The 27,873-nt window shown below is 31.7% G+C and overlaps 1 protein-coding gene across 1 annotated transcript in view; it reads right to left on the reverse strand.

Annotated features, from left to right (window-relative positions):
• LOC143071854 (nuclear cap-binding protein subunit 1-like) overlaps positions 1-27,624 on the reverse strand; it is a 41,494-nt gene extending 13,870 nt beyond the window's left edge. Inside the window, exons 1-12 of the mRNA XM_076246467.1 lie at positions 27,483-27,624; positions 23,977-24,068; positions 23,317-23,417; positions 12,925-13,009; positions 11,761-11,832; positions 10,458-10,565; positions 9,894-9,941; positions 9,582-9,655; positions 8,743-8,812; positions 3,586-3,801; positions 2,379-2,476; positions 1,192-1,255 (exon numbers count right to left, since the gene is read on the reverse strand). Coding sequence (XP_076102582.1) covers positions 1,192-1,255; positions 2,379-2,476; positions 3,586-3,801; positions 8,743-8,812; positions 9,582-9,655; positions 9,894-9,941; positions 10,458-10,565; positions 11,761-11,832; positions 12,925-13,009; positions 23,317-23,417; positions 23,977-24,068; positions 27,483-27,528 — 1,074 coding nt within the window. The 5' untranslated portion in view covers positions 27,529-27,624. The remainder of the gene's footprint in view (positions 1-1,191; positions 1,256-2,378; positions 2,477-3,585; positions 3,802-8,742; positions 8,813-9,581; positions 9,656-9,893; positions 9,942-10,457; positions 10,566-11,760; positions 11,833-12,924; positions 13,010-23,316; positions 23,418-23,976; positions 24,069-27,482) is intronic.
• Positions 27,625-27,873: the final 249 nt, after the last annotated feature.

A 27,873-nucleotide genomic window follows, 5' to 3' on the forward strand; every position in this document is an offset into this window, starting at 1 on the left:
TGGCGGTCGTATAAAAATCTAAGTACATTTTTAGATTCAGCATATCAAAGAACCCCAAGGATTCAATTTTTGTTAAAATCAAACTAAGTTTAATTTTGGACCCTTTGGACCTTAATGTAGACCAATTTGAAAACGGGACCAAAAATTAAGAATCTACATACACAGTTAGATTCGGCATATCAAAGAACCCGAATTATTCAATTTTTGATGAAATCAAACAAAGTTCAATTTTGGACCTTTTAGGCCCCTTATTCCTAAACTGTTGGGACCAAAACTCCCAAAATCAAACCCAACCTTCCTTTTATGGTCATAAACCTTGTGTTTAAATTTCATAGATTTCTATTTACTTATACTAAAGGTATGGTGCAAAAACCAAGAATAATGCTTATTTGGTCCCTTTTTTGGCCCCTAATTCCTAAACTGTTGGGACCTCAACTCCCAAAATCAACCCCAACCTTCCTGTTGAGGTCATAAACCATGTGTTTAAATTTCATTGATTTCTATTTACTTATACTAAAGTTATTGTGCGAAAACCAAGAATAATGCTTATTTGGTCCCTTTTTTGGCCCCTAATTCCTAAACTGTTGGAACCAAAACTCCCAAAATCAAAACCAACCTTCCTTTTATGGTCATAAACCTTGTGTTTAAATTTCATAAATTTCTATTCACTTATACTAAAGTTATGGTGGGAAAACAAAGAATAATGCTTATTTGGGCTCCTTTTTGGCCCCTAATTCCTAAACTGTTGGGACCTCAACTTCCAAAATCAATCCCAACCTTCCTGTTGTGGTCATAAACCTTGTGTTTAATTTTCATTGATTTCTATTTACTTATACTAAAGTTATTGTGCGAAAACCAAGAATAATGCTTATTTGGGCCCTTTTTTGGCCCCTAATTCCTAAACTGTTGGAACCAAAACATCCAAAATCAATCCCAACCTTCCTTTTGTGGTCATAAACCTTGTGTTAAAATTTCATAGATTTCTATTCACTTTTACTAAAGTTAGAATGCGAAAACTAAAAGTATTTGGACGACGACGACGCAGACGACGACGCCAACGCCAACGTGATACCAATATATGACCAAAAAATTTTCAATTTTTGCGGTCGTATAAAAACACAAGAACACAGCAATAATCACAAGAACATAGTAATAAGTACAAGAACATAGTAATTTATATATAACACTAACCTCTACAATCATATAATTGAGTGGCACTTTGTTCTTCATTGGATAACTCAGTAATGAAGCAGCACTGTAATAAGAGCATCAAAAATTTACTTTAAAAATCAACCCTTGATGTCTCACCATTCAATAATATTGATATTGTGCTTTGAGGAATAGTATTTACATGTAAAGGCCCCTTGTGTATAATTCACTTGGTTATACAAGATAAATTATATTCAGGTGATTTTCAGTAAAAGTATTTCAGGTCTTAAAAATAAAAATCTTTGTATAACTGATTACAATTGACTATAGTCGCCGTCACGTAAAATTGGCACCATGATTTTAGTGTTTTTAAAATAAATATCAGTCGCATTCACTAGAGATGATGTTTTTCAAATAGCGGAAGAAAAATTCATTCCAAAAATCCACAACTGTCCTACCTTTTATTGTGTTTGCATTGTATAATCCTGACCTTCACATAATTCAAAATTAGTTTGAATGGTGGAATCCCACATTGTTATTATCGAAAGTGTTGCGGTGGAGTTCCATATGCCTTCTATTTTCTCATGTCTCTCTGAGCTGTTCTTCCTTCACTCAAAAAAGCGCGGGAAAATATATCATCAATCACAAGGATATTATCGGAGAGTAACAAATGTTATGAAATAAGAGATCCTCATAGAAACCAAGATGGCAGTTTTACAATGTAAATAATCTTGAAAAATGTGAAGGTCAGGATTATACAGTGCAAACACAATAAAAGGTAGGACAGTAGTGGATATTTGGATAGTATCTTTTTTTCCACTAATTGAAAAACATCATCTCGAGTAAACGCAACTGATAGTTAATTTTTTTTTGTGCCAATTTAACGTGACGGCGACTATAATTCCAAACTTTTTAGTAGTCCGTCCATTTAAATTTCCAATTGAAACACCTTTTTGGTCTTAAGACAGTATGCTTGTCTCTAGAACAGGGAATCATAAGCTAAATCCACAGCAAGGTCAATCCAAAGACTTTAAAATCCAGTCAGTCATTTACCAAGTAGGGTTAATATTTAGATCATATTAACATGTTCTCATTATAAAATAACAACTTTCAAAAAAAGAAAACAATATGAATGTCAAAGAGCGGGACAGCAACTCAGTAACAGTGAAATATCTGTCTTCAATATTGAAAGCTTATTTCAGTCAATAACTTCTATGTAAATTACATACCAGTCTTTACGATCAAATGCATGTTTGAATATGATTCTTCTCAGTTGTTCTTCTATAAGGTATCTTTCAATTGCATGACTTCCTGGTAAAACTGGTCCCTAAAATTAGTAAATCATCCTGTAACAACTTCAGTTTAAATGACTGTGTATTCTAAAATTCCCTTGTCAACTTTAGTATTTAGGGTTTTAACTTTAAATACTTGATTTGTCTGATAAATCATGAATTGTAGTCTCTGAATTTATTCATGACTTTTCACACTCGGGAAATTTTCAATGTATTGTATGTTGACCTTTAAGTTGTTGGTTTGCTGTCCCATTGATGCTAAATCCACATCTCCTTTTACTTATCTATTACAAGTTTTGTTACCTATCAAAAAAATCTTCAGAACAAGAGGCTGTCACAACGACAGCAAACCAGATTTATTAACATTTATTTCTGTCCTGGCAATATCACAAGAACCATAACTGATGAACGGTGAAAGTGAAAATCATCAATATCAAATTTGACCTCCATTTTGTCATCAACATATTAAAATTTGAAAAGCTTAGGTTGAATGGTTCATGAGTAAATAAAACAACATGAATGGAAACGCCATTTTTCGATCTTTCAAAAACCATAACTCCTGAACTGTAAAAGTCAAAATCGTCATTATTGAACTTGACCTTCATTTTGTTGTCAGTAACAACATATTAAAATTTTAAAAGCTTTGGTTGAAAGGTTCATGAGTAAATGCATGGCTGACATTTGGTTGTTGCCCATCCTACTGACTGCCTGGCTGCCCAGCCGCTCGGCTTCCTAGCCACCCAGCAGCTCACCCTACATCCCAAAATCAACAACCGACATTTTTGTCACAAAAATATGGTTAAAAAATATATATTTCAACTACAATAATAGAATTTGTCACTTGATTGATAGCAGATCTTGAAGTGTACACCAACTTTACTTGTGAGTTAACATTCAATACTTAAAACTCAGCTTTGTTTGTCTGTATATTACTGGGATATTATCTCATTTACATTAATTCCTCTTTACAAATATTTTAAGTGACAACTATATTCAAGTATGTAAAATACTTTCTTAACAACTTTTATAGAGATGATGAACAAAAACCTAGGATTCATTTTCTTTGTATACAAAATTAAATTTTGCCTTTTTGAGTTAATCTTTGAGTTCAGCTGTTTTACTATATCTGTTATAAATCACATACCTCTGGTACATCAGTATAATCAAACATTCTAAAAATAACTCTTGGCAATGGATAGCTCATTTCATCATTGTGTGATGGTGGTATAATCTGTGGTAAAGTATGTTGTAATGCTTCACATAAAACACCATCAAAAGCCAGGTATGGTCTCGTTATCTGTTTCTCTACCCATTTATTGGCTCGGAGATTCTTTATCTGTGACCACAAACAGTCCAAATACTGAAAATATTTTATGATTAACCAGATGCCCCACAGGGCGCAGCTTTATACAACCGCAGAGGTTGAACCCTGAACGGATGGGGCAAGTATGCTGTTGAATATTAATCCTCTCAAAAAAATGTTTGAAGAAATTTTCTTTTTATTTATGAAATCTGAAATGAGAAAAATTTACCCCCCCCCCCCCCATTTTTTTTCACATCCCCCTTTCCCTTTTTCCAAAACTGATCTCAATTCAAATTTCTAATGGAGTTTGCAACAATAACTACTCATTTAAATACATCATAAAATATTAAAATGTAAAATAAAGTGCTTGTTATCACTGAATGGTAAAGATTGTTTTAATTTATCAGTTGGTAGTAAAAGTGAATATACATTGTATATTGTATAAAACAATGATTTAAGTTGATTCAACTACTATTTTGGACAAAGAAAGATAACTCCAATTGAAAATTTCTTGCTATTGCACAATATTGTGCAATTAGATATTTCTTGCTATTGTGCAATACTGTGCAATTGAAAATATTTGCTATTGCACAATACTGTGCAATTGAAGATTTCTTGCTATTGCCCAATACTGTGCAATTGAAAATTTCTTGCTATTGCACAATACTGTGCAATTGAAGATTTCTTGCTATTGCTGAATACTGTGCAATTGAAAATTTCTTGCTATTGTACAATACTTAATATAATAATTTTGGATCCTGATTTGAACCAACTTGAAAACTGGGCCCATAATCAAAAATCTAAGTACATGTTAAGATTCAGCATATCAAAAAGCCCAAGAATTCAATTTTTTGGACTTTAATGTAGACCAATTTGAAAACGGGACTAAAAATTAAGAATCTACATACACAGTTAGATTTGGCATATCAAAGAACCCCCAATTATTCAATTTTTGATGAAATCAAACAAAGTTAAATTTTGGACCCGATTTGGATCAACTTGATCAAAAATCTAAGTACATTTTTAGATTCAGCATATCAAAGAACCCCAAGGATTCATTTTTTGTTAAAATCAAACTAAGTTTAATTTTGGACCCTTTGGACCTTAATGCAGACCAATTTAAAAACGGGACCAAAAATTAAGAATCTAATTAGATTTGGCATATCAAAGAACCCCAATTATTCAATTTTTGATGAAATCAAACAAAACAAGAGGCTCTCAAGAGCCTGAATCGCTCACCTGGTAAACAATGCCTTATTGAACATATTGAACAATGCCAGGCAAACATGTACAGCTAACAATTCTTCAATATTACAAATATATATGACTTACTGTTTATAAATAAAGAAAATGAGACCAAAACACTTAAAACTTAGCAATGGACTGTGAAAATGAGGTCAAGTTCAAATAAAACCTGCGTAACCGACATATAGATCATAAAATATTTTCATACACCAAATATAGTTGACCTGTTGCATAAAGTATTAAAAAAATAGACCAAAATAGAAAATAAAACACAAACTTTATTTTATACACCCTACTGATCATTCAGTTGAAGTTTGGTTGAATTTGGTTGAGTAGTTTTAGAGGAGAAGATTTTTTAAAGTTAGCAAATATGATGAACAAATTGTGAAAAAATTGTCATTAAAGGACAATAACCCCTTAAGGGGTCAATTGACAATTTTGGTCATATTTAACTTATTTGTAGATCTTACTTTGCTGATCATTTTTGCTGTTTACAGTTTATCTTTATCTATAATGATATTCAACATAATGACCAAAAACTGCAAAATTTCCTTAAATTACCAATTAAGTGGCAGCAACCCAACAATGGTTTGTTTGATTCGTCTGAAAATTTCAGGGCTGATAGATCTTGACCTAATGAACATTTTTACACCATGTCAGATTTGCTCTAAATGCTTTCGTTTTTGAGATATAAGCCAAAAACTGCATTTGACCCCTATGTTCTATTTAAAGTAAGGGCGGCCATGTTTTTTGACGGATCAAAAATTGAAGCACACACTTTGTGCAGGATAATCTAAGGAACTATCATGCTAAGTTTCATCCAAATCCATTCAGTAGTTTCAGAGGAGAAGATTTTTTAAAGTTAGCAAATATGATGAACAAATTGTGAAAAATTGTCATTAAAGGACATTTACCCCTTAAGGGGTCAATTGACAATTTTGGTCATATTAACCTATTTGTAGATCTTACTTTGCTGATCATTTTTGCTGTTTACAGTTTATCTTTATCTATAATGATATTCAAGATAATGACCAAAAACAGCAAAATTTCCTTAAAATTACCAATTAAGTGGCAGCAACCCAACAATGGTTTGTTTGATTCGTCTGAAAATTTCAGGGCTGATAGATCTTGACCTAATGAACATTTTTACACCATGTCAGATTTGCTCTAAATGCTTTCGTTTTTGAGATATAAGCCAAAAACTGCATTTGACCCCTATGTTCTATTTAAAGTAAGGGCGGCCATGTTTTTTGACGGATCAAAAATCGAAGCACACACTTTGTGCAGGATAATCTAAGGAACTATCATGCTAAGTTTCATCCAAATCCATTCAGTAGTTTCAGAGGGGAAGATTTTTTAAAGTTAGCAAATATGATGAACAAATTGTGAAAAATTGTCATTAAAGGACATTTACCCCTTAAGGGGTCAATTGACAATTTTGGTCATATTAACCTATTTGTAGATCTTACTTTGTTGATCATTTTTGCTGTTTACAGTTTATCTTCATCTATAATAATATTCAAGATAATGACCAAAAACTGCAAAATTTCCTTAAAATTACCAATTAAGTGGCAGCAACCCAACAATGGTTTGTTTGATTCATCTGAAAATTTCTGGGCTGATAGATCTTGACCTAATGAACATTTTTACCCCATGTCAGATTTGCTCTAAATGCTTCCGTTTTTGAGATATAAGCCAAAAACTGCATTTGACCCCTATGTTCTATTTTAAGTAACGGCGGCCATGTTTTTTGACGGATCAAAAATCGAAGTACACTTTGTGCAGGATAATCTAAGGAACAATCATTTTAAGTTTCATTCAAATCTATTCAGTAGTTTCAGAGGAGAAGATGTTTGAAAAATTGTTAACGACGACAGACGACGACGACGACGACGGACGCCAAGTGATGAGAAAAGCTCACATGGCCTTTTAGGCCAGGTGAGCTAAAAAAGTTCAATTTTGGACCCTTTGGGCCCCTTATTCCTAAACTGTTGGGACCAAAACTCCCAAAATCCCAACCTTCCTTTTATGGTCATAAACCTTGTGTTTAAATTTCATAGATTTCTATATACTTATACTAAAGTTATGGTGCGAAAACCAAGAATAATGCTTATTTGGGCCCCTTTTTGGCCCCTCATTCTTAAACTGTTGGGACCTCAACTCCCAAAATCAATCCCAACCTTCCTTTTGTGGTCATAAACCTTGTGTCAAAATTTCATAGATTTCTATTTACTTAAACTAAAGTTATAGTGCGAAAACCAAGAAAATGCTTATTTGGGCACTTTTTGGTCTCGAATTCCTAAAATGTTGGGACCAAAACTCCCACTTTTACTAAAGTAAGAGTGCGAAAACTAAAAGTATTCGGACGACGACGCCAACGTGATACCAATATACGACCAAAAAATTTTCAATTTTTGCGGTTGTATAAAAATATAAAATATCTGTAACAAAACCAATAACGATATTCATAGAATCAGACATTATGTGAATTAAAACATTTCATATTCAGAAAAATATGCGTGAAATTACAACATGTTTGTAAGAAGTTTCCATGGGGGGGGATAATTATTTTTTCTTTCAAAAAAAGTCTTTATCTAAAAGAATAAAGTTTTAGGTTATCTCCCCATGGAAACATATCAATAACGTATTGTTATTTCACACATATTTTACTGAATATATGATGTTTTAATTCAAATGATATTTGATTCTTATGAATATAGAAGACTCATCAAAAGAAAAACTGTATGAAGGCTTAGTTACGACATTTTTATAGCAATTCAAAATTACAACAGTTCACCCTTAGCATGACAATGATTATAAAATATCTATACAAACTGTTAGACTGATTTTCACCACATTCAAGAGAATGAAAATCATATAGGACTGTAAGTATGTTTTATTTTATACCACCTTGCACTTTCACATTTTGATTCAACAGTTTGTTTAAAATTCTGACCAGTTGAACAGTTTGGTTTGATAAAACAAATTGCAATACGGTCAGAATTTTGAATGGTTTGCAATAGTTGGAGAGCAACACTGACAGTCAAGTCACATGTATTAATCAAAGTTGTACAAAATTGAACATGTAAAATGTTGTTTTTCATAGTTGACACGTGTTTGATTAATTATAGTAAGGTCGGTTCAATTGAGTTCATGCACGAGTGATCTCAGGTGGTTTAAAGTCATTCGAGCATTGCAGTCAAAGTGTACAGTAGCATTTTGCCAAATAAATAATATTATTAATTATATTATTTATTTTGAGATTTGTTGACCACAAGCATGGAGAAACCAGTACAAGCTGCTTTATACCTGTGTATTTATATAAACTTTCCACAATATTATACTCATATTTATAATAAAATGTGCGCTTGTCTCTGCAGGTGGCGTCTCCCATGTAAGAGTTTGTGGTTATTTGATAAATATTTTATGTTCGTTTGAGTTTACGAATTAGAATTTAATGTTAATTAACTTCAGTAATAATTCTAGGATATATTAATTTATTATAATACTTTAAATACAGAAAAAATACTTCTAATACCATCAAGATATAAAAAAAATACCAAAGTGAGAATAGTAATCAATTTTCATTATGAATGATTAAAACTTTTTGAAACTTCATTAAAAAAAAAGCCCAAATACTAAATTTCATATTATGCAAAATCACATATTAAATCTAGATCTGCTGTTTGTTGATGCATTAACATTTTTTAGCAACCTTTGTTGCTATCTGCATTCTGAGATGAAAGCTATTACCTCTTCTTGTGGATGAGGATCATCTGAAGTCCATACTCTTAGTGTAGGGGCATGAATTTTCTGTCTCTTGCTACAAAGATAACATTCAAATTATTATAAGTATTTAAAAAAAATTCAAGTAACATAAAAAAAAATTCAAACATGAATCATAACAATAAATTTTCAAAATAGAACTGTTGACACAGAGATATGTCTCGTCTATATGTTATTTTGATAGTAAAATGCCAATTCTAGATTCTAAGATGACAATAATTTAAATGAAACCTATGCAAAACTTTAAAAGGTAAGGAGCCATGACAGAAGGAGACAGACCAAATACTCTCCATGTCAATAGGATGTGCCAATGCTAATACAACTGCATATCAAATTTATATTGACTTGCCATCTTACCATTATTGGTTCTTATTAAACTGACTCAAATCACAAATTTCACAACATTGTTGACATTGCTGCCTGTAACAGCATGCTAAATCTCTTATTTAGGCAAAACAACAATGGTATATAAATGATTACGGTAAATTCAGAATTATTGCAGGCATTTATTATTGCAATTTTGTCATTTTAGATAAATTTTTGTGAGATTTAGATAAATCATGTTGAATTCATATACCAAAATTCAAAATGAGACTTTAAATTATTGCAATTATAAACCTGTCACATTTTTCGCAATAATAAAAACATTGCAAAAATTTCTGATTTTACAGTATCCAAAACTACTGCTGTGTCTGAAATTGTCCCAAATTAATGTCAACTGAACTATTGTCAGCATTGAATATAGCTTGAACAAACACGATTTGCTCAGTTTTCACTTCAACCCATCAATAGAAAAGTCAATCTACCTTATATAATTATCTATTGACATCAATAGCTTATTAAATTCCTGCTCTTTCTTTTCTTGGAGTTCCTTACCAACCTAAAACAAAACAAAGAAAAGGTCAACATAGGAATTGTAAAGTTTCATAGAAATGGAGGATGAAAACACACTTAATTCTAATATAATTATATAACAACTAATTTATTCATTTGAATGAAGCCATAACCACATCTATATAGAAATAAAATAGTAAAAAATCCCAAGTAATTATGCCATTAGATGCAGTAATTTATTCAGCATTCATTTTTTTATTGTAATAACCTTTATTGCTACTTACCCACGGTAATGACGCCATGACAGCATATACATAAAAATCTGACCTAACCTGTAACGAGCAATTAACATTTTACATGTGATATGAACAAACTAACATTTTTCATTTGGTATGAACATGGGATAATTCAGAACATTACTATAAAAAACTTCAAAAATTTTCACATGAAATATATAAGTTGATGCATTAAAACAGTTTCCTCAGATTATCCTATCTAAAATTAATAGCTTTTCCGACAGTGAATCACGGTTTTCGAATATGCTCTAGATTGCATATAGTTGGTAGCACAATCACTTAAAAAAAAAATTAGATCTTTTTGCAGTTTTGTCCCGATTTTGTTGGGTCTTTTTCCAATGTTACTCCTCTTGTAAAAGGCAAAGAACAAATTTTTTATTGGTATTTGGTTACAAGTTAATATAGCTCTGCCAAGTCTAACATTTTAAGTGTTTCAAAACCTGTTTTTGACACATGTTTTATGAGTTATTTGTACACTTTACATCATGTTAACTAACTATTATAGAACAGATCCCACATAATAGCCACACCCATTTTTTCCTGTTAAAGTACCTGAGGTATGTTGTCTTCCAATGTCACTTCTATAAAGTTATCAAACATTGCAATCAGTGAACCAGCAACAATCACATGACAGTTGACTAGGTCAGATAAAAATCGTACCTGAAAAAATTAAAACACAATAAAAGTCACAACTTCACAGCTAAAACAAACAAAAAAACTCAAAAAAATACACGAGACATCAAAAGAACAATATTTTTATTTATTTCTTTTTATTTTGTATGCTTTTTTAGTTAACTACAGTCAAACCTGATTAAACTGGACCCTGAATAAACCGGTTTCCTGTCCATTCCGGCTGAAAATGAAAGTCCCATATTTTCCCCTTCAAAGGCTTTGTTAAAATACCCTTTGTAAACAGGACCCTGTGAATTCCGAATTCCGGTCTTATTATGCAGTCCCAATACTCTTAATTACATTAATTATTACCTGTAAAAACCGGTTTGTCTAATTAATTTCAAAATCGATATGCAATCAAAACATATTTATTTATACAATATGGCTTTTCAGGATAATCAATTAGTCAGGTGTTAAACTGTGAACTGACAATCGTACAGAAGTAAGCTGTATTATTTATTAAAACATTATAAACCTGTCAATTAAGCGAAAAGACACACTGAATATATCTCGGATTGAACTTACGTTGTAACTTGGATGAACAAATTTTAAAAATCGCGGAGTAAGAAATTTACATCGTGATTTCGAAATCCTGGGTTCCCTGTTGTGAACCCCTAAACACATGACCTTGATAATGAAAAAACACCCGGATGGCAACAATCAATGGGCATTGTACACTGTACGACAACGTTTCGATAGTGATGAAATTACGTTTGACAAAATTCTGGCTTTTTAATCGGCCATGGCATTCCAACGTTTCGTATTAACGATCATGGAGGAAAATCGAAATTCTCGTCTCACAATCCAAACAACGCAAGTATTATGATGCAAATGCAAACAATGAAAAACGAAGTGAAAGTATTTTAATTTATCAGATATAATTTACAATCTGACAGAGAGAACTTTTACATGCAAAATATCGGACTTCAGAAGTCATTAACTTCCGGTCAAAACGGAAACCTGAATAAACCGGCTCACTGTACTGTAAATTTCATACCAGTATGTGTATGTGTACGGTCCAGATACTTGTATGGTCTGGAACATATACAAACTTAATAGTGAAATTCTACAGTATTATCAATAAAAGTCATTTATTCAGAAAACATCATAAAATGAAAGAGAATATCCAAACACTTGTTAGTATAATTACACATTACTACCTTGGTATGTTTATTTTACTCACAATTAACAAAGCATTATCAAATTCTCCTGTCTTCAGAGCTTCTTTTAAATGTCTTACTAATAGTTCGGTGAACTGAAAGACAAAAACATAACTTTGTTTATTTATATTTTCAAGAAACAACACCCAACACATTGCATTTCATGCATACATAAAATGTTACCAATCACTTCTCCTGCCAAATTCAGTATGCAATGCAAAAATTGGACAAAAGTTCTTGCAAAAAAATCCAGATTTTCATTTTTGTTGCATAAAAAATGGAAAAGAGACTCAAATTATTCAAAATCATTAATATCTCCATATTTCTTATACTTTACCATAATTAAACTATTCTGCATTGTTTTAAATATGTACTTTTTTTTGGAATGATCTTTTTTACCAGCCCCAAGTTAGTGGCGTTAACCCTTACAAAGTCTACTCAAATTATTTAACTTATACACATATTTGTTCCTGCTAAGTTATCTAACACATATCTCAATACCCAAGCATGGTTGTTGTAATGTTTGTATTGTTTTTCAATGAAATTGTCTGGCTATATTATATGACAGTAAATGTTTAATAATTTCTTTTATTGATATTAATCTATGGCCTTGTTCTTTAATTCACAGTCATGGCATGATTGTCAATTTGCAAAGAATTTGGTTCCAACCAATGTCAGGAGTAATCTTAAACTTGTAGTGAGGAGAGAGGTTTTACTCAGTGTTAAAGGCCTAACTGTGACTTGATATGATGAACAGCAATACATGCATTATTCTTTTGCTTTTTTTTTTGCTGTGCATGTACTGATTTTGTGTCATGGATGATGGATGAATGGCCTATATCTGTTCTAGTAGATTTTTAACTGATTTTTTTTTAATAATCAAGTGTTCTTTCCAGGCCATTGAAGAACCGTGCTGTATAATTTTTTTTTGGGGTGGTGCTATCAGTTATCAACTGTCAATGAATTTTACCACAATGTATAATTTTACCACAATGAATTTTACCACAATGTATAATTTTTGACAGTGGTGCTAAAATTTAATTAAAAAATTCCTAAATTGGTGAAGTTTGAAACGACTTGTTAGATCTTTTCTGTGCGGTATATTATTCTAAGCCAAATTTAACCAGTTCAACCCATTAACTTGTAATTACTTATGTCATTTTTATATGATAAAAATTTAAACGTACCTCTCCTCCACAGTTGTAGTTTTTGGCATTAAGAAGACCCACTAATGTGGTATACACAGCCATCTTCTCTGGTAAAGCTGCTACACTGAAAATGTTATCACATAATTAATATCAAAATAAAAAGATGTCTGATGATTGCTAATGAAACCTATATTAACACAGCACAAAGGACAAGAATGACAACAACTAGAGTAACAAATGGATGTTTTGTGATTGCCAAAAAGACAATTACCAATTAAACACAAAAGGAAAAGGATGTCAACAACTACAGAAAACAAAAATGCACATGCTGAAATGTCTCACCGTCTTTATTAATCATTGATATTATGTTGATAGTCCTAAATATAAAGTTTTATAACAACTGTCATATAAACTTAACATTAACCAAGAAAACTAAACAATATCCAACGAACCATGAAAATGAGGTCAAGGTCAGATGAACCATGCCAGACAGGCATGTACAGCTAACAATTCTTTCATACAATAAATAAATTTGACCTATTGCTTATAGTATAAGAACCAGATGTTCCGCAGGACACAGCTTTATACGACAGCAGAGGTTGAACCCTGAACGGTTGGGGCAAGTATGGACACAACATTCAAGCTGGATTCAGCTCTAAATTTGGATTGTGATTAAATAGTTGACACAGCATAGGTTTCTGACACAGAATGAATGTGGTCTAATGAACTTAAAATACTTTTTTTTCCTTTGAGCAATTCACTATGCTGTTGAATATTAATCCTCTCAAAAAAATGTTTGAAGAAATTTTCTTTTTATTGATGAAATCTGAAAAATTTAACCCCCCCCCCCATTTTTTTTTTTACATCCCCTTTCCCTTTTTCCAAAACTGATCTCAATTCAAATTTCTAATGGAGTTTGCAACAATAACTACTCATTTAAATACATCATAAAATATCAAAATGTAACAAAAGGTGCTTGTTATCACTGAATGGTAAGGATTGTTTTAATTTATCAGTTGGTAGTAAAAGTGAATATACATTGTATATTGTATAAAACAATGATTTAAGTTGATTCAACTACTATTCTGGACAAAGAAAGATAACTCCAATCAATTGAAAATTTCTTGCTATTGCACAATATTGTGCAATTAGATATTTCTTGCTATTGCGCAATACTGTGCAATTGAAAATATTTGCTATTGCACAATACTGTGCAATTGAAGATTTCTTGCTATTGCACAATACTGTGCAATTGAAAATTACTTGCTTTTGCACAATACTGTGCAATTGAAGATTTCTTGCTATTGCACAATACTTAATATAATAATTTTGGATCCTGATTTGAACCAACTTGAAAACTGGGCCCATAATCAAAAATCTAAGAACATGTTTAGATTCAGCATATCAAAAAAGCCCAAGAATTCAATTTTTGTTAAAATCAAACTTAGTTTAATTTTGGACCCTTTGGACTTTAATGTAGACCAATTTGAAAACGGGACTAAAAATTAAGAATCTACTTACACAGTAAGATTTGGCATATCAAAGAACCCCAATTATTCAATTTTTGATGAAATCAAACAAAGTTTAATTTGGACCCGTTTTGGACCAACTTGAAAACTGAGCCAAAAATCAAAAATCTAAGTACATTTTTAGATTCAGCATATCAAAGAACCCCAAGGATTCAATTTTTGTCAAAATCAAACTAAGTTTAATTTTGGACCCTTTGGACCTTAATGTAGACCAATTTGAAAACGGGACCAAAAATTAAGAATCTACATACACAGTTAGATTCGGCATATCAAAGAACTTCTATAAGAAATTATTCAATTTTTGATGAAATCAAACTAAGTTCAATTTTGGACCCTTTGGGCCCCTTATTCCTAAACTGTTGGGACCAAAACTCCCAAAATCAAACCCAACCTTCCTTTAGTGGTAATAAACCTTGTGTTTAAATTTCATAGATTTCTATTTACTTAAACTAAAGTTATAGTGCAAAAACCAAGAATAATGCTTACTTGGGCCCCTTTTTGGCCCCTAATTCCTAAACTGTTCAGACCTCAACTCCCAAAATCAATACCAATCTTCCTTTTGTGGTCATAAACCCTGTGTTTAAATTTCATTGATTTCTATTTACTTAAACTAAAGTTATTGTGCGAAAACCAAGAATAATGCTTATTTGGGCCCTAATTCCTAAACTGTTAGAACCAAAACTCCCAAAATCAATCCCAACCTTCCTTTTGTGGTCATAAACCTTGTGTCAAAATTTCATAGATTTCTATTTACTTAAACTTAAGTTTATACAAAATTCTCAGAAATGATCCTGAATATGTTTAATTGTCATTTGTTCCATGTTTGCATTGTGTTCTGATTCTTTGTAAATATTTTTTAGGGTAAATTTATTTCTGTTTGATGTGATGCTGTTCTAATCTTATTTTAATTGTCTTTTGTTTATACTGTATCTTTTCTGTGGTAATCTGTTATGTAATAGGGAAATGTGTGTTAACACCTGAGCAAACATCCAACCTCATATCTTCTTGCAAATTCTTTGACCTGACAATTAAACCATCCTGATCTAACTTTCGGCCCTATATTTTAATTTTGCTAATAAATGTGTCAGTGAACAAAATCCTCAAAGTCACACATAATGAGTTCATATTAATTTCATAGTAATTTAAATAATTTAATTACCCCTGATTTCTTTCAGAACACACTGTTTGAACTCATGATATGTAAAATTAAGGATTTAGTGCTCACATTATTATCAACCTAATTTTTCCTGCTATCACCTATCTTGTAAATAAACTCCTGGGAAATACTGTGTAGCAATGCCATTGGTATCCATGTTTGAATTAAACATAAATCATAATTTAATTGCAACTTTTATTTTATATATATACATCACAATTATAATTTGGCCCTTGGGGAAACTACTCAGCTAAAAAATTTAATTTTTTGCTCCATGCCTAAACCAAGAGCCTAGCTATGTGCATACTGAAAAGTAGCAAAGTATAGACCCCTGGCTTGACATCACACCAATCCAATTGGAACGATGGTTCAAAATAAATGCATGAGGCTATCAGGAAGCCTATGAGGCTATCATTCCTAGAGGCTATCATGCCTATGAGGCTATGAGGAAGCCTATAATGAGACAATGAGGAAGCCTGTAAGGAGGCTATGAGGAAGCCTAGTAGTGTTGATGTTGAATTGGTGTTGGAATGAATTTGTATGAAATTTGACAGTTTATCCCCAGAAATTCTTGGGGGATGAGTGAAATTTTTGAAACAACCAGTGATAAAATTTCATAAATGAAATCAATAAACATAATGCTGAGATTGCTTCCCCTGTCATGGCAATATTGAAGGTGAAAGGAGGGGTCGGTGGGAGGCAAGTTTTTAGCTAAAACACTATTAGCACTATTAGCCAAGATTATTCTATAACTGCTTAATCTGCATTTAGATAAATGAATACTCAAGGCAGCATACACAGGTTTTTAATACATAACTTCTTAATGGGATACTCCTAAGTGGGAGGAGTTAAAACTGCACCCAGATTAATGTATCAAGAAACAAAGGACAAAGGAAGCCAAATGCCACAAGTGGTCACTAATTAACAAGACATGTATATTTGTATTGGAACTGATGAAATTAGACCTCCTGCTAAGAACATGTGATAAACTTCATATCTAACTGATTGACATATGATAATAAATCTGTTTCATCTCAACAGCAAAGAAAATACACATCCTGGGAAAATCCTAAAATAATAACTACTGAGTAATTAAAATCAAATTATGTATAAACATAACTTATATAACATATAAGTACCTATTTATACAAAATTCTCAGAAATGATCCTGAATATGTTTAATTGTCATTTGTTCCATGTTTGCATTGTGTTCTGATTCTTTGTAAATATTTTTTAGGGTAAATTTATTTCTGTTTGATGTGATGCTGTTCTAATCTTATTTTAATTGTCTTTTGTTTATACTGTATCTTTTCTGTGGTAATCTGTTATGTAATAGGGAAATGTGTGTTAACACCTGAGCAAACATCCAACCTCATATCTTCTTGCAAATTCTTTGACCTGACAATTAAACCATCCTGATCTAACTTTCGGCCCTATATTTTAATTTTGCTAATAAATGTGTCAGTGAACAAAATCCTCAAAGTCACACATAATGAGTTCATATTAATTTCATAGTAATTTAAATAATTTAATTACCCCTGATTTCTTTCAGAACACACTGTTTGAACTCATGATATGTAAAATTAAGGATTTAGTGCTCACATTATTATCAACCTAATTTTTCCTGCTATCACCTATCTTGTAAATAAACTCCTGGGAAATACTGTGTAGCAATGCCATTGGTATCCATGTTTGAATTAAACATAAATCATAATTTAATTGCAACTTTTATTTTATATATATACATCACAATTATAATTTGGCCCTTGGGGAAACTACTCAGCTAAAAAATTTAATTTTTTGCTCCATGCCTAAACCAAGAGCCTAGCTATGTGCATACTGAAAAGTAGCAAAGTATAGACCCCTGGCTTGACATCACACCAATCCAATTGGAACGATGGTTCAAAATAAATGCATGAGGCTATCAGGAAGCCTATGAGGCTATCATTCCTAGAGGCTATCATGCCTATGAGGCTATGAGGAAGCCTATAATGAGACAATGAGGAAGCCTGTAAGGAGGCTATGAGGAAGCCTAGTAGTGTTGATGTTGAATTGGTGTTGGAATGAATTTGTATGAAATTTGACAGTTTATCCCCAGAAATTCTTGGGGGATGAGTGAAATTTTTGAAACAACCAGTGATAAAATTTCATAAATGGCCATAACACAGATGGTAACAGCTGAGTGTCCCCAAGGATTTGTGAGGTTAGGGAGGGGGTACCTTCAATAAAGCCATGAAATAAAAAAAAAATAAAAAAATAATAAAAATAATAAATGTTATCACATAATAATACACAATATCAAAATCAATTGTCAAACAAAAACAATATCATCTAGAATCTCTGTAAAAAACATGCGTATGGAATATTTGAAAATGAGCATGCCCTTAAATTCTACCTAACCTACTTTGAGCTGTTTTAATAGATGCTGGCGTTACCCTAATGTATCTGATGTAACTATCTGAAGTCCAGCGCCCTAATGTTTTTATCAAGTGATCTTCTATTTTTGCCTTACCAGCACTTGTAGCTGCCCCAATTCTAAAACTATGACCCTTATAATGACTTGAGTTGAAACCACATATATCCAGTACTTTTTTGATACAAGTGATGAAATATTGTCTCTCCAAAGGTTTCTTATCAATGGTTATGAAAAGTGGATCAGTTTGCTTAGTAGGAGAAAATTCTTTCCTTATTTGTATATATTCTAACAAAATTGTGTAAGGGCAGATAAGCTGACCTAATTTATGTAGCTGTATATTTATGCCTTTTCTAAAAGGATCTGTTTTTGATTGTTTTAATTTCAAAACTACTAAGTCTGAGTGAAATACAACATCTTCAATACATAAATTAATATGTGGATCAAACTGTGAGGCCTTTGACACTGTAAACTTGCCACATCTCAAAAATCCATAAAATGCGACAATGCATGCAGTTCTTAACATTAAATCAGTAAACTTGGAACAAAAACCTTTTCTCAAACAATTTACAATTTTTTCCAAAATTTCGAAAGTTATTGGTAATCTTATGTGATTTTTTGTTTTTTGCAGTCTTTTTACAGAATTTAAAACATAATCAAGTCTGATTAAAGGTGTATTATGAGCAGATTGTAAGGGATCATTTTGATTACCCTGTACATATTTATACCTAATTCCACATAAATATAATTTAATGGTAGAGAATGTAAACTCAGAATTTTAAAGCAGTGGGCTATGAAATAAATTAAAATATCCTCAGAAATAGGAGGTAAATTAGAAAATTGAAAACCATTCAATAACATAAAAGTCTCAAATTTTCTTCTCAACAGCAAAGAAAATACACATCCTGGGAAAATCCTAAAATAATAACTACTGAGTAATTAAAATCAAATTATGTATAAACATAACTTATATAACATATAAGTACCTATTATTGTGCGAAAACCAAGAAAATGCTTATTTGGGCCCTTTTTGGCCCCTAATTCCTAAAATGTTGGGATCAAAACTCCCCAAATCAATCCCAACCTTCCTTTTGTGGTCATAAACCTTGTGTTAAAATTTCATAGATTTCTATTCACTTTTACTAAAGTTAGAGTGCGAAAACTAAAAGTATTCGGACGACGACGCCAACGTGATAGCAATATACGACGAAAAATTAAAATTTTTGCGGTCGTATAAAAACAGACCAAAACACAAACACTTAACACTGAGCAATGAACCATGAAAATGAGGTCAAGGTCAAATAAAACCATCTGGTCTGACATATAGATCATAAAATATTTCCATACACCAAATATAGTTGACCTATTGCATATAGTATTAAAAAAAAAAAGACCAAAACTCAAAAACTTAACTTTGATCACTGAACCATGAAAATGAGGTCAATGTCAGACACCTGCCAGCTAGACATGTACACCTTACATTCATTCCATACACCAAATATAGTAGACCTATTGTATACAGTATAAGAAAAACAGACCAAAACACAACCAGGTGCTCCGCAGGGCGCAGCTTTATACGACCGCAGAGGTCGAACCCTGAACAGTTGGGGCAAGTATGGACAAAACATTCAAGCGTGATACAGCTCTGAATTTGGATTGTGATCAAATTTTTGACATTACATGGGTTTTTTTTACACAAAACAAATGTCAAGATTTTACAAATCAATTAAAGATTTCTTCAAACTTTTTAAATCTAAAATTAAATATTTGACACAGCATAGGTTTCTGACACAGAATGAATGTGGTCTAATGAACTTAAAAGTTTTTTTTTGCCTTTGAGCAATTCACTATGCTGTTGAATATTAATCCTCTTTTTTTCACATCCCCGTTTCCCTTTTTCCAAAACTGATATCAATTCAAATTTCTAATGGAGTTTGCAACATTAACTACTCTTTTAAATACATCATAAAATATTAAAATGTAAAATAAAGTGCTTGTTATCACTGAATGGTAAAGATTGGGTGGTAGTAAAAGTGAATATACATTGTATAAAACAATAAAAAAAAAACTTCATCAGCAACATTTTATATTGGCAAATTGAAGTTATTTACATAAAGTTATTGGCAAATAAAAATAGAAAATGACATCATAGTCATGTCTGGCAAATGTCCAACATACATTATCTAAAAACATTTTAGATAAGATAAGGAAAAAAAGCTTCATCAGCAACATTTTATATTGGCAAATTTCCAATGAAGTTATTTACATAAAGTTATTGGCAAATAAAAATAGAAAATGACATCATAGTCATGTCTGGCAAATTTCCAACATATATTATCAATTACTATTCTATACAAAGAAAGATAACTCCAATTGAAAATTAATTGCTATTGCACAATATTGTGCAATTAGATATTTCTTGCTATTGTGCAATACTGTGCAAATTGAAAATTTCTTGCTATCGCACAATACTTGATATGGAATCCTGATTTGGACCAACTTGAAAACTGGGCCCATAATCAAAAATCAAAGTACATATTTAGATAAAGCATATCAAATAAGCCCAAGAATTTAATTTTTGTTAAAATCAAACTTAGTTTAATTTTGGACCCTTTGGACCTTAATGTAGACCAATTTGAAAACTGGACCAAAAATTAAGAATCTACATACACAGTTAGATTTGGCATATCAAAGAACCAATTTATTCAATTTTTGATGAAATCAAACAAAGTTTAATTTTGGACCCCCATTTGGACCAACTTGAAAACTAGGCCAATAATTAAAAATCTAAATACATTTTTAAATTCAGCATATCAAAGAACCCCAAGGATTCAATTTTTGTTAAAATCAAACTAAGTTTAATTTTGGACCCTTTGGACCTTAATGTAGACCAATTTGAAAACGGGACCAAAAATTAAGAATCTACATACATAGTTAGATTCGGCATATCAAAGAACCCCAATTATTCAATTTTTGATGAAATCACACAAAGTTCAATTTTGGACCCTTTGGGCCCCTTATTCCTAAACTGTTAGGACCAAAACTCCCAAAATCAAACCCAACCTTCCTTTTATGGTCATAAACCTTGTGTTTAAATTTCATAGATTTCTATTTACTTATACTAAAGTTATGGTGCAAAAACCAAAAATAATGCTTATTTGGGCCCCTTTTTGGCCCCTAATTCATAAACTGTTGTGACCTCAACTCCAAAAATCAATCCCAACCTTCCTTTTGTGGTCATAAACCTTGTGTTAAAATTTCATTGATTTCTATTTACTTATACTAAAGTTATTGTGCGAAAACCAAGAATAATGCTTATTTGGGCCCTTTTTTGGCCCTTAATTCCTAAACTGTTGGAACCAAAACTCCCAAAATCAATCCCAACCTTCCTTTTGTGGTCATAAACCTTGTGTCAAAATTTTATAGATTTCTATTCACTTAAACTAAAGTTATAGTGCAAAAACCAAGAAAATGCTTATTTGGGCCCTTTTTGGCCCCTAATTCCTAAAATGTTGGGACCAAAACTCCCAAAATCAATCCCAACCTTCCTTTGGTGGTCATAAACCTTGTGTTAAAATTTCATTGATTTCTATTCACTTTTACTTAAGTTAGAGTGCGAAAACTAAAAGTATTCGGACGACGACGACGACGCCAACGTGATAGCAATATACGACCAAAAAATTAAAATTTTTGCGGTCGTATAAAAACTTAACTATAACCACTGAACCATGAAAATGAGTTCAAGGCCAGATGACACCTGCCAGTTGGACATGTACACCTTACAGTTCTTCCATACACCGAATATACTAGACCTATTGCTTATAGTATCTGAGATATGGACTTGACCACCAAAACTTAACCTTGTTCACTGATCAATGAAGTGAGGTCAAGGTCAGGTGAAAACTGTCTGAAGGGCATGAGGACCTTGCAAGGTATGCACATACCAAATATAGTTATCCTATTACTTATCATAGGAGAGAATTTTAACATTACAAATTTTTTTTTTCAAGTAGTCACTGAACCATGAAAATGAGGTCAATGACATTGGACATGTGACTGATGGAAAACTTCATAACATGAGGCATCCATATACAAAGTATGAAGCATACAGGTCTTCCACCTTCTAAACTATAAAGCTTTTAAGAAGTAAGCTAACACCGCCTGATCAATATCCCTATGTCGAGCTTTCTGCGACAAAAGTCGCAGGCTCTACAAAAAACTGACATGTTAGCACTGGCTCTGATTGTTGATTTTTGTGTAATACAGAAAAACTGATGTATAAGCAAATTCTTAGAGTTCTTTGTCATTTTCATGAATTTGGACACCAAAAATGCATTCAGAATGTTCAGAACTCTCAATAACTACAAAGTTTTGTTTAAATCATACCACTAGGTATTTAGCTGGACATTTCTTAAATTGGAGGCAATCAATTCTCATTAAAATCCAACAAGTAATAAAACAAATTGTTTCGTATCACAATTTTGTCTTAATTCAGGCATCAGTATATTCAATGTAGTTGGTGTAACACCAGGGTTAGATTAGTGTGGATCCAAGTCCAGTCCCTATCTTTTACTGGGTGGTAACAATTTACAAAATGGACCTCCCATCGTTTTACACTTATGCTTTAAACAGGACATTTCTCGTTAAAATTCAAATAGACTTTCTTATTTAATGTAAAAAAATAAAACCTTGTTCCAAAACCTATTTTCAACAACAACCCGACCATAGAAAAAAACAACAGCAGAAGGTCACCAACAGGTCTTCAATGTAGCGAGAAATTCCCGCACCCAGAGGCGTCCTTTTGTTTGGATGTTTGTAAACAACAGGTAGGTAGTCTGTTTCAGTCTGTTTACTATATACTGGAATTTAATTGGACAACAAACCTTAACTTCATTTCATGTCAATTTTTCTTGTCCAATCAAATCCAAGTATATATTAAACAGATTGAAACTACGCCTACATGTATCTATTGTTTGCTAACATCCAAGCAAACATAATGAAACAAGCAAGTTGATCAAAGGTTAGTTTTTGCATGCTTTTATAGAAGAGCTTTAAGAAATCAGGTGCTTTATCATGTTTATAAGATATGAATATTTTACATTCATTAATTTAGTTCTATAATAATGTCCCACTGGTATATTCCTATCCAAAGAGAATCCTGTAAGTGTAAACACATTGTTTATTACTAATAAAGAATTCCGTTTGTGTTTGTCAAGATCCTTTTCAATAACTTACATTTTTAAATATTTTTTACAAGGAATCTATCAAATTTTATAAATACACAATTATTCAGAGTTGCATCAAACATGATTCAAGTTAACTTCATCACTTACCATTCTACTAAAATTTTTAGGATTTTTGTCTTGTAATTCTGCAAGTCTGCCTCCAGGACACTAGCTAAGCCTTCAAGGTTACTTTCTAAAGAGGATGTACTCTGCAAGACAAAAGTATTGAATATCATTCAAAAGATAATATTATAAACATGATAAAGTTTTAAGCTTAGTAAACATTTTAGCTAGAGCATGGAAGTTTTTTTTTTTGTGTTTCCTTAAGACATTTGGGTACAGTTTGCAAGCATGTAACACCACCACATTTTACATTTGAACCAAGTCTGTCTCCCTGGACCATGTGGTATTGGTTGTTTTTGTCTATTAGTTGTATAACTGAATTTTGGATGAGTCAAATGTTGGTGTGGCCTATTATCATGATTATGCTATTCTATGTTTATGGTAGTTATGGTTAACTTATCCATTTTATAACTTAGTATAAACATCGCCATCATTCTATTCCACTGCTATAGTTTCATGAGAATAAACCAAATTAGAATAACACTCAATGTAAATATTTACAAATAAAATGACTACCCATGTTAAAATGAGTAAAGGACATGGCATGAAAAGAATTATTTTTCAGTTATTACTTTCTATATCTACCATGATTTAAATAGATTTAAGTTGTGCTTTTTGATTTATTTTTGTTTTATTCTTGTTTACCTTTTCTCCAACTCTAGTTATAAGTGATTCAAGTCTGTCTTCAATGTCAACATTTTCTGATACTCGTCTTCTCTTTCTTGCTGAGGAAGAACCTAAACATAAAATCACATAACTTTATTTTTTACACAAAAACAAATGTCTGAACACTTATTATAACTGTCAACATGGGTAAGTACTATGTACACCTGCAGATTGAAAAGTACAGTTGCTTGAACCGAAAGATGATAAAAGTAGAGATGCAGACTTGAGAAAGCTAATTTCCAGAAAGAAAATTATCAATCAAATTAATCTTGTCCCAAAAATAATGATTGTCATTGCTTTTCATTAGCAATTTTCTGTATTTCTGCATAGCCTTTCAATTTGGGGGTAAAATACAATGTTTGGCATGCCCTTTTTGAATTATCAATCAGCATTCTTAAGTATCTATTCATGATTGGATCCCTGCCCTTTTGAAATCCTTGCATGAACACTGCAGTGTAGTCTTATTTTTGAGCCACTACATTTTAACAAAAAACACTTAAAATAAATGGAGAATGATGCCCCAGCTTGCATATAACATTATAAAGGAACATAACTCAAAAACTGTAAAAGTGACGCTTCCAAAATTTGAACCTAAACTGAGATAAGTGGTAATAAGCATTATAAATATAAACATTTCATTCAATTTAGTTTAGACAAACTTAAGTAAGAGAACGGAAAAAAAATATCAAGTAAGGTTATAAAGGGACAAAACTGAACAACATTATTCAAAGTGCTTGTAAGCACCGAAGGCAAAGATTGATTTATTTTTTTCATTGAACATTGCGTTGTATATTAGCATTGGTTGTAGTTGATGTAATTGTTAAAATAAATTTTGCAAATTGGAAGTTATTTCCTGTTTCCGTAATTGTAGTTGGTTAAAATTAAATTCCTATTTTTCCATTTGTAAAGGAGCATGAATCTAGAAGGATGAAGTGACCTCACAAAAATTCAAACTTGATCTGTATTTTGGAATTCTTATCATTATGTATAAGTTTAATAACATTTGGTTGAGGCAAACTACAGTTAGAGAACGGAAATAAAAAAATCATCATTTTTTTTCATTTGTAAATGGGCATAACTCAACAAAGGTAAATGTAACACCACCAAACTTGATCTGTGTTTTGTGTTAATAAGCATTTTGTATAAGTTTCATAACATTTGGTTGAAGCAAATTAAAGGTAGAGAACAGAAACCAACTGTGGGAATAACAAGTACGAAGAAATAAGTTGAGAGCAGAGTGGTTTGTATTTAAAACATTCATTTCAACCAAAAAGGTGCACTGTATAATTCTGATTTCACAATATTAAATCCTCAAGTGCAGATAACAATTTTCCTAATTCTTATTCTAATTGATAAATAAATTTCAATTTGCACCATAACCCGTTCTTTATGCGAAGCAGGGGTGGATAATTTAAATATAAATAAAAGGCAGTGGCTATTTGACCGGCACCAGCAAAATAGCAAATTTGCTATTTGACCGGCACCGGCAAAATAGCAAATTTGCTATTTAGCCGGCACTTAATAATTTATATCTCAATGGAATTAAAATGTAAGAATAATAATTAAATATCAAAATTTTATATTTAAAAACTTTTGTAACTGTTACTCATATAAACACTTTAACTTTTAAATATCAAATTAAATATATTTTAAAAATTAAAATACAAATACATCTGAGGAACAAGTTGGAGCAAGATCTGAACTTTTAACTGCCTCTTGTTTGGACTCAATTGTAAACATTGATTTAATCAAAAAGTATCGCAAAAAGATGCATGGGAAGCTATTAAGAGCGTAAAACTATATAAAGAGAAGAACCCTATCTTCATATGCAACATATGGTGCAGATTCAAAGGAAGCCAGTGTTATGTGTAGTTCCTGTTTGGAGTGGCAAAATTTATCTTGTGCTAGATTAAAACAACTTCTTAAGGCAAAGAATTGTTTTTTTTAACAATTGCAAATGTTAAATCATGTGTCCTTTTGAAATTCGTAGCAAACAACTTTTAATATTGTCTTTTTTATGATGTGCGTAGTTTAACATAACACTATTTTAATCGCATGGCAGGATATTTAAACCATAGATTTTACACAGATTTAGACATCTACTTGAAAGGTCAAGTGAGCTTTTCTCATCACGATGGAGCTCTCTTTGTACCATTCTCTTTGTTTCTTTAAGTTTGGATGTTATTGTAAGATCAGCTGACTTTTTATGTTTTTTGTACAATCTGTCACGGCGTTTTATTAGTTTGCGCACTGATGGTGTGAGCCAAGGCAGGCTGTCTTTTTGTTTTGCGGTTTTGTGCGGGATGTGATTTGCCACACTCTGGTTTAAGTTGGTCTTAAAGGCTAACCAGAGCTCCTCGGTTGAACTGCAGTTTGCAGCTAGTTCTTTGATCTTTTGATGGTGTTTCCATGCTTGTAATTAATATTATTAAGTTATAAATTATTTATTTATATGAACATCGTCAATCATTCAATATTTAAGTTTTGATTGTACTGTATTTTTAATGCTTGATATTGTGATAAAATGATTTTAAATTATTACTAAAGGGGCACTAGCTGTCAAATTCATGGTAACCGATTTGACTCAAATTCTCATATTTGGTTTATAACAATGTAAAACATTTATCCAAACTATCAAAAGTCTAAAATAAACAGTTTACAGAGCATGGGCTAAATAATATACAGGTTCGTTTCGTGTGTATTTTAGTCCAGACGCCATCTAATTAACTATCGATTTGACCTCAGATGACCATATAAGCGATGTAAACAAAAATAAAGATATGAATAGTTAAACCAACACATGCAATTGGATTTATATAGGTCTGTTTGATTTTATTTTATAAGATTAAAAATAGATGTTTCTCATTGTTTTTAACCATATAAGAATGATTTTATGTGCATCAAATTAGTAATCAAATGATTTACCGTAGTTACACTTTCATTGTTGACATTCTTTTTCTTTGAATAACCAGTACACGTACAATGCATAGTTGTCAATCTCTAGCTAGGGGTTAACTTGAAGTTCACATGAATACAGATTTAAAGAGGTCGACTCATTCACTTGCAAGTGAATAACTAATTATCAATTTTACTTAGCGTAATTTGACAAAATTGAACCTTTTTGGCTGCAAAAAGTGAATTGTTATTTCACTATTTCACTTTCATTATTGATTGAACAGAAAAAAATCAAACTTTAGATTTTTTATATACCTCGTAGCTAGAGCCCCTTTAAGCTTTTTATTCTCTATTAACATGACTAATCACATCAATGAACAATTTTTTTCAGTGACGGCTAAATAGCAAATTTGCTATTATGCCGGTGCCGGTCAAATAGCAAATTTGCTATTTAGCAGTTTAGCCGGTGCCGGTCAAATAGCCATTGCCTAATAAAAACCGCTCTGCTCTCACATTATTTGGTCGTATTTGTTTTAAGTTTTATTTCGTGCACGTAAAGACAACTACATATGGAAAGATATATTACTCACCATCTTCTTCGTCACTATAAGAGTCGTGTCGTCTACGACTTGACATTTTAAACGTCGATTTTGAAACGCAAGATTTTCACGCTACTTTTTGTTTCCCCGGAAGTTGATCTTGCACTTACTTCCGCCTTGCAGCTTAGAACCGAAAAATAAAAGATACTAACGTACTCAAAGTTTACGTGAACCATAAAACCATCATAAATCGGACCAATTTGATACACCCAAAGCTTACAATAATTTCAAACCCGAAATGAATATTTGGGTATATCTTAGCGAATAAAAAGTTTGATTTAAGGAAGTTAATAATATATGCGAGTGACTATAAAATACACCCTACAAACATTTCATAAACCAATATAGTAAACCTATTGCATACAGTATAAGATCAAGTGCT

Source organism: Mytilus galloprovincialis, chromosome 4, assembly GCF_965363235.1.
Source record: "Mytilus galloprovincialis chromosome 4, xbMytGall1.hap1.1, whole genome shotgun sequence".
Classification (NCBI taxonomy): Eukaryota; Metazoa; Mollusca; class Bivalvia; order Mytilida; family Mytilidae; genus Mytilus; species Mytilus galloprovincialis.